General features: G+C 31.0%; 3 protein-coding genes across 3 annotated transcripts; 1 reads left to right on the top strand and 2 right to left on the bottom strand.

The window, feature by feature from the left end:
* Positions 1 to 148: 148 nt before the first annotated feature.
* On the bottom strand, positions 149 to 679 carry LOC107371762 (reactive oxygen species modulator 1-like). The gene is made up of 2 exons (XM_089269421.1): positions 530 to 679; positions 149 to 386 (listed from the first exon to the last, which is right to left on the bottom strand). The coding sequence occupies exons 1-2, from the start codon at positions 612 to 614 to the stop codon at positions 232 to 234; spliced, it is 240 nt and encodes a 79-aa protein (XP_089125547.1). The 5' UTR covers positions 615 to 679; the 3' UTR covers positions 149 to 231.
* A 243-nt stretch (positions 680 to 922) lies between these two features.
* Positions 923 to 15,704, top strand: LOC107371642 (uncharacterized). The gene is made up of 5 exons (XM_015939787.3): positions 923 to 1,585; positions 2,589 to 2,638; positions 2,970 to 3,131; positions 4,228 to 4,372; positions 12,701 to 15,704. Exons 1-5 carry the CDS (start codon positions 1,261 to 1,263, stop codon positions 15,196 to 15,198), a joined length of 3,180 nt encoding a protein of 1,059 aa, XP_015795273.2. The 5' UTR covers positions 923 to 1,260; the 3' UTR covers positions 15,199 to 15,704.
* On the bottom strand, positions 15,658 to 17,822 carry LOC107371643 (solute carrier family 60 member 1). The gene is made up of 4 exons (XM_015939788.3): positions 17,402 to 17,822; positions 17,182 to 17,340; positions 16,677 to 17,108; positions 15,658 to 16,605 (listed from the first exon to the last, which is right to left on the bottom strand). Exons 1-4 carry the CDS (start codon positions 17,607 to 17,609, stop codon positions 16,043 to 16,045), a joined length of 1,362 nt encoding a protein of 453 aa, XP_015795274.1. The 5' UTR covers positions 17,610 to 17,822; the 3' UTR covers positions 15,658 to 16,042.
* Between the last annotated feature and the right edge of the window lie 394 nt (positions 17,823 to 18,216).

Raw genomic sequence — 18,216 nt, 5'->3', positions numbered from 1 at the left:
TTTCAATTCATGTCTGTTAATGAAATCCAGGCTACCATTAAGACACTAGACGGCCAGCTGTTGGTATTGCTAAGAATCAATTCGCGTACGCTCTAAGGAATTAAGATCCAATATGAGATGAAAATAGAGAGAATAATGTGAAACGTAATTATCGGCTAAATCAAAATCTTATGATTAAATCTAGATGTACAGTTATGTATATGTGATTAGCTGCATAACAATATAAAATCTTTAGTATCTTAAACTTTGAGCTACACCAAAGATAACACCACCATGAGCACCTCCGACACTCATATGCTTCAGTACTCTCATTGAAAAAACTCTTCCTCTGAATCCCATCCTTAGTGACATAGCAGTTCCAGTAAAGACTCCTCCAGCAGCTCCAACTGTTAGGTCACCATGAAAACCAATGCAGAGAAGCAAGAATCGAAATAACAATCAAAGGAAAAAAAGACAACAAACGAGGGTAAATGAGAATAGGACGAATAACAAAAATAAGATGGAATTACAAAATTAGAGTTATACTTACGCACTAGACCAAGAGCTACACCACTTATGATCTTAGAAAAACATGCCGGTTCAAACGGCCTTAAATAGCCATCAACACGACTCATAATTGTAATAATTTGTTAATTTATCAACAAAAGATTTTTTTGGATGTTTTGACTTTGATGCTTTGAACAAAAACTAAATCACACAAATAGTGAAGCCATCTCTTGATGGGAAAGAGAATGGGAAAGTATAGCGATAGTATCAAACATCGAAACTCGGAAAAATAAATTTCAAGTTAGTTTAATTTTCATTCAGTAGATGGTGTAATCAGGTGATGGCGCAGCTTCAAAAAACTGCTATTTTCAGGTAAATTTGATTGAAAATAGGATTTTTATTTACATTTCAAGCTTAATGAAAATGTTGAAAGTAGAAGAGTGAAAGAAACTAATGAGAACAGGTTGAAGTTTCCTTCTGGATTTATCTAAATTACTCAATTTGATCATTTGTTTCTATGTTTATTGTCAATTGATTTATTTGTGTTCGTTCAATTAACAACATGTTGGGAACATCTTTTAAGTTGAACATACAAAAGCTTCATCTAACAAGTTTAATTATTATTTATGATTCAGTGTAAAGTTTTCTTGACATCTTTTCGTTTTAATATTTTTCGTTTCACTATTTTGCATTTTTCTTCACAATCAAACATTGCTTTTATTACGCTTTAAATGTATCTGGAATTTTATACCAACAAAACATCAATCTGGAATAATGTTTATTGTTAAAAGATTTCATTCTGGTTTCTCTGGTTGGACAAATTTTCCATCAATTTATACCGTTTTTGGGCAAATTGCTTTAATCATCTATTTTGCCTCTTTTTTCAACGGTGTCAATGGTCAAAGAAATGTTAGACCAAATGCACAACCGTCATCTTCGTCTGTTTCGTCCTCATCCTTCCAACAACCTAAGTGTCCTTATACCAGCGGAGATATTCTGGGTGTCATTGTTACATCTGTGATTGTTACTATTGTTGTTATTGGATTAACATTGATTCTTTTCTGGTTTCTTTGGAAGAAAAAACTTGTAACCTTACCAGGTAAGATGTTTTTCCTTAGATTCATCTTTAGACAACAAAATAACAGTTGAATGTTGCAGTTATTGTTATTATTGTTATTCTTAATTTTCTACCATTCGATGAATTTAACCTTGAGTAGAAAAGAAGGAGTAAAATAGGTTAAGGAAATAATACATGGTTCAAGGATTTGAACAATTGAATAACAATTGAGTAACGATGAGTTACCGAGTAATCAAGGTTTTGAAGCATATATCATAACCAAAAAGGTTTTTTTCTTCAATCGATTGTCGTTAATTTATTCACAAATTTGTTGAAAAATAAATTTGCAAAAATTCCTACAGTAGACGAGAAGCCAAATTTGTGAGAAAGAAGTGACCAAATTGTCTGGTGGTAAACAGTATCTAGTTATTTGTGGCCTAACAGCCGATACAAAATTAGGCCTTAGGCTCTTAGAGAGAGCACTGGATGATGATGCAAGGAAGGTCAATTGATGATCTCGGAAGAGATATTTTCACTTGAGGCTTAAATTATTTTACCTCAGATAATGATAACTAAAGGCTATTTGCTAGTTTGATGTAACTATTATGTAAAGGTAAAAAAACAGGTTTTGTCTGGCTCGCAATTTTCCCTCTCTTTTTTATCTTCTTTTTTTTCAACAACTCTTGTAATAATAATAATAATAACCATTGTGAGTAAAGACGTTGGTTTCTATCAGAGTAAATCCTAAATGTATATCATGCTATTTCAATTAGTTGATTTGTTACATGATTTTCAAACCTTGAAATATTATCCACCAAAAAGCAACAAATTTACGGTTTAACATTGGCTTTCATTTGTTAACCTGGATTGTTTTAACAATAATAACCTCAAAATTTCAAGCTTATCTATCAAATATGAAGTTAAAAAAATGGTTTAAATAAGCAAGAAAAAAGTTAAATTTCATTTTGATTGATTAGCATAACATTTGATTTTTTTATTTCATAACTAAATCTATGATTTTTTACACCATTCCTCAATTTAACAGGCAATAACCATTCGATTAGAGATGTTGATCTCAACGACAAAACCCTTCAGGTTTGTATTTAATTTCAATTTTTAACACCTTTTATTTTCTAGTCTTTAAAGGTTAATAAATATAATCTGATGTTACTGATGAAGAGAGAGATAGATAGAGATAAAGCTCAGGAACAGGTATGAAAAAAATGGATGAAAAGGTATGAAGAGGAAGACCGGAAAGTAAGCAGAGTTTGTGAATTGATGAGTCAGGTTAGACCCAATGACAATGATGAGCAGTAATTAGCGGATGCAATGAAAATAATGATGAGGTTAATTTAAAGGTTGAGGCAAAAGTGAACTTGAAATGCAACTCATCCCAACTAATCTTTTATCATTGCTATCATTTCAGGTTGAAAGTACCAAACAATCAAATGGAAACCTTCTAAATGATGAGGATAAACAATATAAAAGATTAATTAAGAGCTTACCACCGTTAACCAATGTTTTCAATCATATTTCACATCAATCTAAAGGACCAATTAAATCATTGGATGATACATTTATAATGACGGTAAGATTTTAAATCTTTATCTTCTTCTTTCTTCATGATAATTATCATGAAATTTCTATTCTCATGTCATTCAATTTGTGAACACAACTTACCTTTTTTATGATGGTTCCTGGTTCACCCTTGATTATCAAAATGCTAAAAATAATTTGTTAGTTAATTAGTGAAACTCTGGTTAATCATAATTGTTCAAGCTAAATGTTACTAGACTAATAAGTTACAGTCAAAGTATAAATTATTTGAAAACTGTAATAACTGTTAGCTGGTTATTGAATGATAAATTATCAGGTTTCATCTCAAATGTATATTCAAATGTTATTGAAACAGGAAGAGTTGGTCATGTAAAAGTGCAAGTTATCAAATTTTACACCAAAATACGGTTAAATTAACGTCAATATTAACACTGTAACCCAAATTTCATTTAGGTTCATTTTCAGCGTGTAATCAAGTAAATCATCTAACCCACAGTAAATTGTCTCGATATTTTGATAATTGCCTTTTTGCAACATTATATGTCAGGAGAAGTGTTTCTTTTCAGTCAATGAATACACCAATCCACCATGAAATCCTAGAATAGTTTCAAAATAAATCGTAATAAACTCTGATATGCTACAGTGACTCTTCTGGTTGTTTGACATTAATGATTGCAATTGAAAAAAAAGATTGGCCAAAAAACCTTCAAATTTTGCAGCTAAAATCATCTGAATAAAAGCAATCAATAACAATGCTGATAATTCAATAAATTGATTCAATTTAACCTTAAACTTTTAGTTTTACTCTTCAAAGATTCAAGTTAAACAATTAGGCTCATTGTTTAATTAAATAACTTTAGCTGTTAATTTGATTAAGGCTATTCTAATGTGAGTTGTTTTCACCAGACAACCTCTCAACTATTGAAGCTAATAACATCTCAAGAGTCTTCCTGGGTTGGGCGAGGTTATCCTTTTAAACCGGACACTGCCCAAAACATTGGTTCAAATGCCATAACAATATATCATTATTTTAATAACTTTACTCATTTTTTTCCTTTCTTTTCTTCTATGGCTCATGTGTTCATGTGAACTTATTGACACGGGAAATGCAACTTTGATTGTTCCAGAAACCGGAACAAGTTCGTGTTCAAATGACTGGCCATGATTTCACTGGACTTGGTTTCAATATTGCTGGTAACATGAGAGACGGAATCTTCATCAAAGACGTTCTTACACGAGGTCCAGCCAATGAGTCAGGCTTAATTAAAGCAGGTAAGAGACTCGATCAATGTTCATAAACTGCAATCGTCCTTGATTATATTGAACATTTATTTTAAGGAAAGTCACATTCAAATGAATAATTGTTGGTTCATGTTCCAATTTCCTTTGAACTTTCAGTTCTCAAATTGATTTCAATACTTTTTTTAATAAATCACTTTGAAACTCATGTTTTTCAAATTGAGAATAATTTTTATTAAAAAAGGGAAAAGTTAATTCAAGGTTACATTAACAGGTTAATACCTTTAAGACATTTGTTTCACTTTCAGATGCAAAAAATTTGCTTAACCATTTGATACCTTTTTTGTTGTAGGAGTGTAAATTAGGGTGAGAATCAATACTGAATGTGATGAAAGTAAAAAACTGTGATAATCAATGAAGATTGATTTACAAGCTGGTTAAATATTATTTTGATTACTTTTCAGTAATTCTGCAATTGATTACCTCGCTTCAGAACTTTTTTGTAAAATTAATCTCTCAACTTGAAACTGTTAGCTGTTAACAATTAATCAAATAAACGTAAAGCCGATTGTTATTCAAAAATAATCCAACAAAAGGTTTACCATTAATGTTTCAATAATGAATCATTATATTTTCATGTTTCATCCAAATTTTCATTTACATTGGACATTTCATGATATTTATATCATTGAGGTTCTCATTCTGTTTGATAGGGTTATTTGCAATTAAAATGGACCACCATTCATTATCGATTCAGAGTAACTCTAATGGTTATTTATATAAATGAAAGTTGAAGAGTCAGGAAAAGACGTATTAAAATGAATTTACATGTTGATGTATTAACATATATTATATCCGCATACCTGGTTCATGTGTGATAATAATGATACTCTATCCAGGTAATAGATAAGCTGAATCGGTAAAGGATACGGGTTTTGTCAAATAGGAAGATCATTCAGATCAAAACGGTAAAAGTAAACTTGGATTATTTTGGCTTTTCATGATTGATTGGATTGTCAAAATGATGTTATATCATTATCTGTGCTTCAGCATCTCATTCCAAGACTTGATTCCTTCATGATGGTATAACTTAGCATTTTGTTATTCATTTGATTTTCTGTTCAAATTATTCCGATTAAATTAAAATTAATTAAATTAGCTTCCTCCTTTGTTTCAACTAATCACGATTACCTTTTTTCATCTGTTCATTGTGAATATTTTACAATTGATAATTTTCTAGTTTTCATGATAGCTCTTAATTTTTCAAGTCTTTCACAATTTTTGACTTATTAAATTTCAATCAAAAAACAAACCGTTATTCATCAAATTACAGATGGTTTTATTGAAACGGTTGAGAGATGGTTCAAAATAAAACCAATTGTTTCATGGGATCAGATTAATTGCCACCATTGTTACCCTGGCCTTGAATAGTTAGTCAAAATTTTCACTTTTATTCAACATTTAATTGTTCAATTTATGAATCACAAGTTGTCAAGTAAATGCATAAATTTCAATTACCAGTGAAGTTAAACTGACTATAGTTCAACTCGAATCAGGGAATTTTCTGAATATTTTTCCAAATCTTTGTAAACTGTAAATTTTTATTAACCAGAAGTCGCTAACATTTATCGTTGCAAAAATATCTTCTCCATAATTCAGCCACATCAATGTTTTTTCAGAAATCTCTTGAATAACTCCGACACTTTGAATGGTCGAATCTGTTTTACTAGATTTCTGAGTCAATAACTCTTTTGGTTGCGAAGGCATTCACTTCTTATTAGCTGAATAGCCTTGTGCCTGTGATATCACTATGTATTACATTGAACATTATGCATTAGGCCATTATGGTTCTGTGACTATTGTCCGTTGAAGGTCTTTTTCAATCTCTCCTTGACGAAGTAATTCATGAAGATAAATGGTGAAAACATGCATTGAGATAATGAAAACAACTTGAAACTTGAAAATGAGGTTTAGTTTGTTTTTGGCCATTTTGATTGTTAGGTTACAATTACCCCCACAGTGTGGTTCATAGCTACTTGTGGCCAGCTCATTAAGTGGGCAGTTAATGCTTGAAAAAACATCAACCTTCACTTTCCTTCTCTACCGTAACCTTAAATGCGATGAAGTTTTTTGTTATCATCATCATCCTAACCATCATCATTATCACTATTATATCCATTATCCAAGATGATTATTATTCAAAATGACAAAATGTTTATCCATAAAAAGCGAAACTCACATTTGGTACATTATTCAATCTAAAGCACCTTCAATCCTGATGAGCACAAAATTGAATCAGAAAAAATGGTGAAATTACCTTTCGGTTATTGTTTTTTCAAATCTCGTAATCAGTTAACTACTGAGTACAAATGATTTGCAAATTAAATCACATCAACACCTTTGCAGATCATAAACAAAAATGAAGCAAACCTGCAAGGTTATTATTTATAATTTTCAATTTCATCAACAAACTTGAGCAACCATTAAAATGATTAAAATATGTAATTTGATGGTTTTTCTGTGTATCTCCATGCAAGAACAAAGCTTCATGAAACTTTGCCTTTCCTTGTGAATGAAAAAAGCAACTAAAGGGAGAGTCACTTGACTATCATTGTCGCAACTGTTAACTTGTCTTCGCTCGTTGATGACTTTTTTTTATCATCAACATGAAGCAAAAAAAACTTTCACTCTAAAGATAACCATAAATGTAGAAAGCAATGTCATGGTGAGAAAAGTTTCTAAAATGTTTCATTAAAAATAATGAATAAGCTCATAAAATCTCCTTAAATGAAGGCAACAAAAGTTTTTTCAATAGTCTTCATGTTTTTTTATATTTCATTCAACCTTTTCATCTCGACTCTTCAGTTGTCCTTTGTCAACATTTGCTTTACTTTGTAAATACATGATTCAAGTTTAGGTTACAATTAATTTGATTCAATTCCGGTGAAGTCTGTTTATTTATCCTGCAATTTATTGTTATTTAGCCTTTTATCTAACCATTTTCAGTGTTTTTTGATTGTAAACATTTCATTGTTGATGTTAAATCCACAAAAATGATCAACAAAATTGTCCAACTTTGAGTTATTACTTCATTCAAAGTTTATTCATTTTAAAAATACTTGATTCCATCGTAAATTGAATTTATGAGAATCAAGTTTAATTGCAATTTGAATTCACTTAAGGTGAAGTTCACTCAATTGGCCTTTGACTATCTTTGAGGGTCAAATGCTAGTAATACAAATTTTATGGTTTAATTAGATGACGCTTTGTAGATAATTTTAATTGCTATGAAAATGATGTTAATTATTGTTTTGTCTATGTTTGGGTTTGAATTTGCAAGATGATTTACTCTCCTCGTTTTTAGGTTTAAATTGTAATTCTAGCCGCTTATTGTTATTGAACATATTGCAAAACAGTGACAAAGCATGATTGATTAGTTGATTGATCGTTGAATAAACTCAATCAGATCGTTGGTCTTTATAAATGATGATAATTAACTTTTACATTTGATCCAACTTTTCCGGTAAAACATTAATCAAGGTTAGGAAATAACATGGATAACATTGAAGAGCAACATTTTCACATTCACTATGAGCAATAATGTGTGTGTTGATTAACATGTTAAATTATGTATTTTAATGTTAATATTTGTTCATTATCAATTAGATTAATAATAACATTTGACCCAATTTTAGTTACCTTGTTATTTTGTTTGAATAAGCACCAAATAAGTGGAAACAAATGAACCTTGTCAAATGAGAGTCAAATTTTGACAAATTGTAATTACTTTACACACTTTGCATTCTCTTAACCGTAATAGCAATGATTAGCATAAAAATTAGGTGTGACTTATCAACACCCACAACAAGGATGATGTTGGATGATGAGCCTACTCATCATCAATAATCACTTTCATTTTTCTTCATCCAATTCATAAAAGATCCAAATAATCGTCACCTTTTCTTCATTTTTTTTCCTGTAAATGAAAATTAAATTTTATCACCACACCTCATTGATCGGAAGTTGAATATCAATTGTTTTCCCACTTACAGGGAGTTCACCAACATCTTCATTTGATTGAAATCAAAAATCTGTATTGATATTCAGAATATCTCAACTGATATTAACTCTGTAAAATGATCTTTAACATCTTTTGATTGATACAGCTCATTAAGTGTTAACAATCAACTTGAATACAGTTTTCATTAGGAATGAACATGGTTTATCCAATAATAACAATCACTGATTAACTTATCTTTTTGTTGAATTACAATTCATCATCATTAAGTCAATCTGTCAACTCTAATCAATTGAATGTTTCAAATTGTTGACTGGTTTTGTGTAAATAGCTGAGCTTTTACGAATTTCATTTTCTGTGATAAATTAATTTGTTTTAGTCTATTGATTTTAACCTAAAATTAACGATAACCAAAATTTGAGTAACGAAATGAATCGAAATGAACATTTCTGTGACTTTTGTTGAAAAACTGGTTCATTGTTATTTCAAGTTATTCAAGTAACTACACATTTTTTTCATCAATACAATTTTTGCTACAATTACTTGACCAAGAACAATTTAATACTATAATTTCACTACAATTTCATTTTACACTTTAAATTAATCATAATTAGTCAGGTGAAATTTTTCCATCTGTTTAAAGTTAATTGCAGCCAAATTGGAGAAAATTTGAAATGAAATTAACTGATGTTCACTTGTAAAATGATATTGTCTTAGGGCAAGTCTTCACATTATTAAAGTATCATGACACTATCATTTGATTATCATTTGATAAAAAGATCTAGTCATACAAAGAAACTTCAATATTTGATCATGAATGGCATTTCATCTGAAAAGCAACACTTAAAGTTGAACGTCTCACGAATTTCATGAAATTTGTTTTACTTTCATTTTTCAATTGAGTTAATTTTGTCATTAGTGATAAAGTGAGACCAAAAATAAGTGATTAAGGTTTGATAAATTGTGAAAAATCATGGTTTGCTGAAAGCGATATTTCATATTAGCATGTGAAAAAAGTTCAATTTATATTGTTGATGGAGAAAACTTTTTTTCGCCATTTCTAGAAGCAAACAGGGAAAAATGAATAAGAATGAAGAAAAAAAAGGTTTTAAAGATAACATTAAGTATGTCATCTATGGGCCATTGATGGGTTAAATGCATCTCAAATTGTGCTTAAATAACTTGATATCAGAATGGTTTACTTGTATGGATAATTTAACATGGAATCGAAAGCGTTTTTTTTCCTTGTTGTTCGCCTTCTTTAAAATAAATTGTCCTCTTCTAATTGTCTTGTAACAATCATCTTTCATCATGTTCAATGATGAAAATATTTTCCATTTTTGAATCATTATTTTGCCTGTCAAATGTACGCCCAAATCATGTCCATTAACTTGAAACGAACCATACCTGGAATCTGAATTTATCGGATGTCTTCCTTCGCAAATAACGATAACAATAAGATATCATCATTATCATCACTTTTCCTCAATCACCATTCAGTAAATACTGTCACCATAATCACAATCAAATGTTCAATACCTATTATGGGTTGAACATTGAATCTGAAGAATCTTGTTAATTGTCTTTTGATCTGATTTTTTCTCATTCAGTTTCCTGTTATTACAGTAAATTTTGAATTATATTTTATCGTAATGAACATGCAATAATAGTTGCTCAATGATAGTTGTTTATCTGTAGTTTGGTTCAAACTGATATTTTTGGATTTACTGGACTTTCAGGTGTCCTTTGATTGAATCCGTCTCTACATGTAATCTTGTATCGATTTGACCTTAATACTGATGATGAAAATAACAAGCATAAGGGTGCTCATCCGAAATGATAAATCAGATTAGAAAGGTGAAGTTGAAAAGTTGGGGAAAAAAGATGAACGCAAGTTACAGTAATTTGATTTTTACTTTTATTTTCATCAACAAATCGGTATAAAAGTATATATTTGAATCGGTTACAAAAGAAAAGGTTTACAGATAATCGGATTGAGTCGACATTTTGCAGATTGTATCATCAAGATTTATCATGTTTAAAATGATGATGGTAGTGAATGCTATCTTAATGAAAGAAATATATTGATTGAGAAACTGATTGTTATCGGAATCAACCAAAATTAGGTGCTAAACCAAGCATAAAGATGCGTGCTTAGAGTTGGTAATCATGTAAATTTCATGTTCATCATTTTTACATTGATTGTCAACTCGTAATTAGTGTGATCAATAAAGGTTGAATTTAGGTTTCAATTTCTTGAAATATTTAATTTCAATATTATTTTTACCTTTATTGCAAGATTTTTATCATTGATGCAATTGAAGAAAAGTTAACTTTTACTTCAAGTTGCAAATTTAAATCAAATTAATGGATGAATGAAACACTTGAATCAATCAACACTTGCAATTACTTTTGATTTATCACTGAAATTGATACAAATGGTTTCAATCAAATAGACCCAAGTTTTTGTATCAATTGAGATAATTAATGTGATTTTATCGTTTATGAATAAATAGCAATTAATGAATTGATCACAGTTTATGGACTTTTGTGAAATGACGATGAAAACAATAATAATGCCAGTAAATCAATTAGATTACTGACAAGGGAACAACAATGATAACTTTAATTGTGATTACTTGAAATTGAATCAAATTGATCATTTGCAATAGAAGGTTAAAATGAAAGTTTCGTGATTGAAATTGCCAATTCAATTGTCTATCAAATGGCTTTTGCACGAAACTGCGTGTCAATAATATTAAATTGATCATAAACTAATGTCTATTGATTATAAGTATAATTGTGATTTACAAATTATACAGATTAGTAATTGATAGTTGACATAGTCTAATGATATTGTGACCCGGTAGGATGGAGAGGTTTAAATTATATTTAATCAGCTTTTATGAATCAATACAAAACATTTCAATAAATTGTTTCATATTTACAGGAAGCTTAATGGCTGTTGTTACATCTTTTCATGTTATACAAAAAAATGATAATTACCAATACAAATCTAGAAAGGGTTGAGTCTATCAAGTCTAGAAAAGCAACATTGTTGATAACCTGTTCAGCCTGAAGCAAATCCACATTCAGAATACAATACAAACTCATGATCAGAACATTTAATTAACATTTTATTTCAAGTTTTACATTCTTCTATGAAACCATTATCACTTTGAAACCTATTTTCTGGTCCTAATGTTTGACTTTTCATTTGAATTACCCTTTTTCAAGTTTCACCCTTAATTTTGACTTTTGATTCACCGAGCGTTTAAATTTAGGTTTAAATCATTCAATCTGCTCATTTGTTTCTCTCCAGTCAATTGAAAATTATTACCGTAAATAACAATAAAAAAACTACATCCTAATAACACAATCAACATGAGAAATGATGTTTTTTATTTCACTAAACCTTTTGCTCGTATGACAATAATCATGGAATGATTTCCTAAATATTTCACTCAATATGTCCGGATGTTTGATGAGTACATTTAATTACCTAAATTGCCTTATTTTGGTTCAACTTTTAATCTATTAATAGCTGAATCTGGACCATATAATTTTGGTTATGCCAACAACTTGCCATTTGTCAATTGAAACATTGAAGTAAACATTGAAAACAGTTCATGATTGATCTCATTGATTTTTACCTTGCATTCAGTATAAGATCATCTTTTGTTTAATCAGTCAATGGATGAACTAATTTTGCAATTACTGATAGTCATCATGAATTTGCAACCAGACTTTATTGTGTCCTGTTTTTTGTTCATTGGAACAGTCAATTTGTAGAGATTCATCTAAAGATTATTGAAATATATTTACTTACGAAGCCATATTAATAATATTATAATCAAACTATGGTTAGTTTGTAAACATTATGAGTAGCGTTGACCTGTTGTTATATTTAACAACACATTTACTGTTTTTAATAATCAGTTAATTACTTTTTCTTCATCAATAAACCATTGAATTGCTATCATTCAACATTTATTATCGCCCATAAACAACAATAAATTGCCGATCAAATTGTGCTAATTTGAGCGCTGCAACAATTTTCATAATTGATCTCAATGGGTTTGTTATTAATTTTACCATTAAAATGAGTTTTATAGTGCCATTTTGATCACGCAAAAAAGTGCTTTACTTTTCATGATTACATTATTTAATTTAATTAAAAAAAAGGGTTCTCTGAAAGAACTGAATCTCCAGAGATTAACATTGAGTTGGACATTTATTCCGTGCAGTTTATTCATTTTACAGTGTATTTTATAAAATGATGTTTCATGTCAAAATTATGATTAACTCAGATAATTAATGGTTATTTTTTATATTCCCAACAGGAGATCGTATTATGAGTGTTACAGTTTCATTTGAAAAGATGGTTTATGAAGATGCCCTGACAATCCTGAGTTACGCTTCACCTTATGATGTTACCCTTCAGATCGAGAAAACGTCCAAAACTAAAGCAAACACTCCAAACCTAACTGGAAATAGTCATGTTTACATCACTCGTCGACTGGCCAATGGATATGGTTCCAGTGATCCATCGCATCATCGTATATTACATCCAGTATTTCGCAGTCATTCGGTCGGTGAATTGACTACTCGTCTAAATAATGGGGATAAGCCGACAAGCTTGGAGGACAAAAGCTTTGGAAGCATTAAAAGCATCAATAGTTTATTGAGGAAAATTAAAACTTCACTTTACCGATCAAATGATAGTATGAAACCTAATCAATCGGACAAGGGGAAAACGAGCGATTACTGCAGTAATAATGGTTTACACGAAGTATCAAGTGATTATCATCATTCCTGTTATTCACTAGACGCCTCTGGACTCATGAATAATCAAATGTTTACAAATTCCAGCTACATTTTACCTTCATCAACAAATGATATTAACTTGAAATCGATTCCCGGGGAAATAGCAATCAACATGAACCCAAAAGCGTCAATAATAAGTCAAGTTAAACATTTATCATCATCCGCTGACCAAGCCATCAACCATTTATCAACTTTGACAGTTGAGACGACAAAAATGGATAAACTTGAATCTGAGGAATCATCACCAATCAATTCTGGATCGCCATCTCAGTCGGCTTCTGGTAAAAAAGGTTGCGCAGGAAAACGTAAAGCTCCAGCTCCACCATCGCCATCATCATCAACGTGCTCAATTGAAATGAAGATGACAGAGGATGTTGTTGTCACTGATGGAGCTTTGGCTGTCAAAAATGGTAGAAATGTACAATCAGTCTCTCCAGGTGGATCTCAGGTTGAAATTCATGCTGTTATTCATCAAGAAAATTCTGAAGACGACGCGCTTTACTCGGAAAAATCTTTGTCTGATCTTAGTGAATTAAAGTCACCAGCTATTGATGTTTCCATGAGCTTAGCAATGGAATCTTTAACCAGTGATGAACCAACAACTGAACCTCACCCAGTAAACATAATTAAAGAAATGAATGGAGATGTTAGGAATGGAAGAGCTCAGAGTCCAGCTGGTAAATCAAAGTCATGTTCACTTTCAGATTTAACTTTGGTTAAAAATAAAAAGCCTTCGTCGAAAATTATCTTGGAAAGAGCAGTTTCTCTTGACCTTAAAGATCAACTTTCTCCTGAAGAAAATATGATTCTTCATCAAGGAGGTGTACTTGAAGATAATCAAGGATTACTCCGTTGGAGTGGACCGAAACCACCCGCTGGTGGACCTGATAGTCTATCGACAACCTATTCATCTGGAATGCTCGGATCGTGCTCTAAAACCATTGACTCTACGGATGACTCGTTAACTATAACTGTAGATGAAACACCTCAAGATTTGGATGCTCCAAAGCCAGCAGAAAGGATAAGTCTCAAGAAAAATGGTTTAGGTGGTTCTACTGAATCAAAGTTGAGATCAAGTAGCAAATTTGAAACAATTGGTATGGTAATCAATGAAGAAGATAATATTGTTGCTCCTCCTGATGGATTTGGCTCTGAAAATCACAATTCTGATAATCAATATAAAATGAAAATCTTATCGAAACCATCACTGGAAAATGTCAAATTTAAATCAGCCCCTTCTCTTGAACATGATACTTCATCTGATGTTACAGAAAAAACACACAAAAACGAAACAACCAGTGAAAAATTCAATAATTTAAATCATGATAATCGACCTTTTGATATTAAGAAACCTTCAATTATAGAGGTTTCAACAGTGCACTCTGCATTTGAACGGAGATCACCTTCACCCGACAGACTGGACTCGACGCTGTTCAATGTTCCTGAATCAATTAAAATACCTGTTAATAATCATAATGGAGAAAAGAGTTTTGGATCTGGTAAAAAATTCTCCAATGTTGTGTTGACTGAAGAAGGAAATTTAGCTGATGGTGAAAAATTCGTCTCCAACAGTGTTTCTGTAAAAAATCTTAAATCATCGCCTTCTAATTTCAAATACTCTGAACCTGAAACGATTGAAATCAGTTCAAATGAATTGAGTCAAGTAATGATGTCTCACGAAGAATTTCTTGCTCATAAAAACAAATTAACCAATGGAAGATTTATGAACTTGAAAAGCCATTGTAATTTAATGAATAAGTCAGCTCTTAATTCTACCTCCAACCACATTGGATCCAAAGTAACCTCGCCAACAATTATCCAGGTTGGCGACTCTGGAGATAACGATTTTGAATCTTGGAGCTATCTTAGCGATATTGAAAATAATTTACCAAGCTTATCAAATGAAACTCGATATAAGACAACCTGTGATATGAGTCCCTTGAATGAGGAATCAAATAAGTTGGGAGAAAAGATCAAAGAAAAGGATGTAAATTTCAATTCCGAAAACTTTTGATTGGTTGGTTCAAATTTAATTTATCATCAAATCCTGGAATTATCATGATTTAGTCATAAAATTTTCCTTGATGAAAAACAAAGCCATATCGAGAAGGCCAAATCTAGTGAAAGCAAAAATCTCATTTGGAGCAGAGTCGCTAAAAATTTGTTGCTCTTTTCAACATGTTTAGAAATCAACAAAATCTAGACTCATGTTTCTGGAAATGTTTATCAATTACTATTGTTCTTGAATTTTGGACTGAATTTCATACTGGATCTGAATATAATATTTTGACTGAACTCCGTCCATCGCCATCCATATAACTTCATAATTATTCCTAACAAGCCATGTTTTATTTTGTTTTAATTTGTATTTTTACATTCATCTCACTCACCTATTAATAAGTGACCAAATCTGTTTTTATTGAAAAAATCCATTCACTTTGGTCAATTTTTATTTAAATTAATATTAACTTCATTCGAAAAGATGGTTCGACATTTATTAAAGCTAGTCTTTTGTTTAAATTACAAGTTGATTACTTAGAATAATACTTTTGAGGTATCAAATCGAAAATAAATGTTGAAAAATTCAATTGCTGATGTGAGTGAATTGATTAACAAGAAAATGCTCATTGATTATTTTTAAGAGTAAATTTATCCAGATGATATGATGAATGGATGTAAAATAAAATCAAAGTGACAAATGACAATGACAAGCTAATGATGACGATAACAATGAAGCGTATTTATCGTATTTTAACAATTGAAAAAATGGTTGTTAACTTGTTACTGAATAAGAGTTTTATGATTGAAAACTCTAAATGGAGATAAAATGTCAAAGTAATCAACAGGTAATAACAAAATTAGAAGTGAGATATGCTGATTGAAAGTCTTGCCTCGGCTACTTGAGGTCTTTGATTTTTGTTACAATTTTTAAGAGCTGTATTGTAATACACAAGAAGAGCTGAAAATAGGACAATGAACGAAATTCCCAATACTCCAACATAATAAAGGAATATGACTGGATTATTAGCCATTAAAGCAGCGGCAATTGCTGGGTGAACTGATTCACCAATAACACCAGCAATGAAAAGCATTGAAGATATCCTCGCGCTCATTGTAATATATTGAGCCAACATTCCGTAAGCGGCACAAAATATCGGTGACATGCCAGTACCAATGAGCATAAATCCCAACCATATACATATTTCATGAGTGTTAGCCCAAGGAACCGTAACGAAAATGCCAACAGTTGAGATAAAAAGGCTCGTTACTAGCAACTTTTGCTCCGATATAATAAAAGTCAATGGTATATAGAGTAAGCGATAAAACGAGAAGCAAATCCAAAAGGCTGTAGCCAGTAAGACACCAGTTTTTTTCGCCATGTGAAGATCAGATTTAACGGAAAATGAAGTTCCCAGTGAGCCTGATGTATGAAATGAAAAGTTTAATATTATGAATCGTAAAATAAATTGTCATTTGAATCGAGGGAATTACCTATCAATCCTTCAAGACTGTAAACAATATGTCCAATGAGGGCAACCAACGTAATTACAGTATAAGTCTGACATTTACTCCAATTTTGTTTAATTTCCTTATTTCCGTCGGGTGCTTCATTAGATTCATCTGTTTCTCTCATTTCAAAACAATGAATGCACAAAAAGGGTATGGATGATACGATTGACGTGATACCAAAAATAAAAAACACATAATGAATTAATACATCACTTGAACCAATAATCGGATTGATAATCGGTAGATGTGAGGAAGAATTGTTGGCTTTGGGTTGTTCAAATTCATTTGACGGTAAAAGGAAAGGTCTTGTAATCACTGGAGTCAGTAGCGAGCCAATTCCCCATGACATGTGAAGCGCTTGAAGAAAATTTGTGCAGCTTTCTTTCCAGATAATTGAAACATAAGTATTGCACACTAAAATCCATAGGAAGAGACAAAGAAATTAGATAAATGTGAAAAATAAAACTCTAAACAGTAAAATACTTACGTACATCAGCGATACCATGGTTTATACCAGCAATCAATAGACATGCCGAAATATATTCAAATTTGGTGAAAACTGCTGCGATCCCAATAAAGATGCCCGATAATAAATTGGTGATTGATAAAACCAGAGGCTGACTGACCTTTTGGCCAACGAAACCAGCTGCAAGAAAACAGAGACATTTTTGAGAAATGAAAAAAGGATATAAAATCAGCTGTCTTACCTATTGCTGATCCAACTATGTGACCACCACTTCGAATAGGAATTAACAATGATATTTTGGCGAAATCAGTGTTGGCCAAAATTTGTAAATCCAATAAACTTGATCCAAGAAGAGTTGTAATACTTCCGATACAAAAATATGTTAAATAGACAAAAAAAGTTTTCACAAGATTGAATTTGTTGTCTTTCACCAGTTGCAGCCCTTTCATTGTGAATCACCGTTCAACTTGATAAATGGTGGCAAAATCAAAACTTTTCAAAAAACAGATTATTTGTCTTAACAACAAAAACTAATGATTAAATCAATTTTTCTCGTCTTTTCTGGATAATATGATCATTGGTATAATCTAATTATAACTGAAAACAATTAACAGAAAACCATTTGCTTGGGCTTTCCCTTGAAAAGTTCTGCTCTGATATTCTGATAAACAACTTGGAAAATTGAAGAAACAGCTACAATATTAACAACAGCATTATTACAATTGTTTAATAATCAGGTGGCTGAGCTTGTCAAAGTTTATTTGCAATCATTACATGAGGTTGTTTCAATAATTAATCACTCAACAAGGTTATTGAAATCGTAGATAGAAATGAAAGTTGAAATAGAGTTCCCAGAGCATTAGAATCATTTAAACCCAATGTTGGAGGTAGCCAACAATTAAATAGTAAACTGCATAATCTAAATTGTTTTAAAATTTTACAGTTTACTAAAAGACAATGTAAAACGATTGACAACGGCTATAGCAAGGCCAAAATATGGGGACCGGCTTTTTTCAACCACATCCAGTACTTTATTCACCACATTTTCAAACAATT

Source organism: Tetranychus urticae, chromosome 3 (genome assembly GCF_039701765.1).
Source record: "Tetranychus urticae isolate SD_2017Ah chromosome 3, NJAU_TeUrti_SD_1.0, whole genome shotgun sequence".
In the NCBI taxonomy this organism is placed as follows: domain Eukaryota; kingdom Metazoa; phylum Arthropoda; class Arachnida; order Trombidiformes; family Tetranychidae; genus Tetranychus; species Tetranychus urticae.
This window is presented reverse-complemented; position numbering and strand designations above follow the sequence as displayed.

Excerpts from the sequence above, each read along its gene's own strand:
- LOC107371762 (XM_089269421.1), bottom strand. The coding sequence starts at position 614 with ATGAGTCGTGTTGATGGCTATTTAAGGCCGTTTGAACCGGCATGTTTT. Across the intron at positions 387-529 it reads TGTAGCTCTTGGTCTAGTGC|TTGGAGCTGCTGGAGGAGTC; the intron begins GTAAGTATAACT and ends GTGACCTAACAG.
- LOC107371642 (XM_015939787.3), top strand. The coding sequence starts at position 1,261 with ATGTTTATTGTTAAAAGATTTCATTCTGGTTTCTCTGGTTGGACAAAT. Across the intron at positions 2,639-2,969 it reads TCAACGACAAAACCCTTCAG|GTTGAAAGTACCAAACAATC; the intron begins GTTTGTATTTAA and ends CTATCATTTCAG. Across the intron at positions 3,132-4,227 it reads ATGATACATTTATAATGACG|AAACCGGAACAAGTTCGTGT; the intron begins GTAAGATTTTAA and ends TGATTGTTCCAG.
- LOC107371643 (XM_015939788.3), bottom strand. The coding sequence starts at position 17,609 with ATGAAAGGGCTGCAACTGGTGAAAGACAACAAATTCAATCTTGTGAAA. Across the intron at positions 17,109-17,181 it reads CCATGGTATCGCTGATGTAC|TGTGCAATACTTATGTTTCA; the intron begins GTAAGTATTTTA and ends TATGGATTTTAG. Across the intron at positions 16,606-16,676 it reads CAGTCTTGAAGGATTGATAG|GCTCACTGGGAACTTCATTT; the intron begins GTAATTCCCTCG and ends TTCATACATCAG.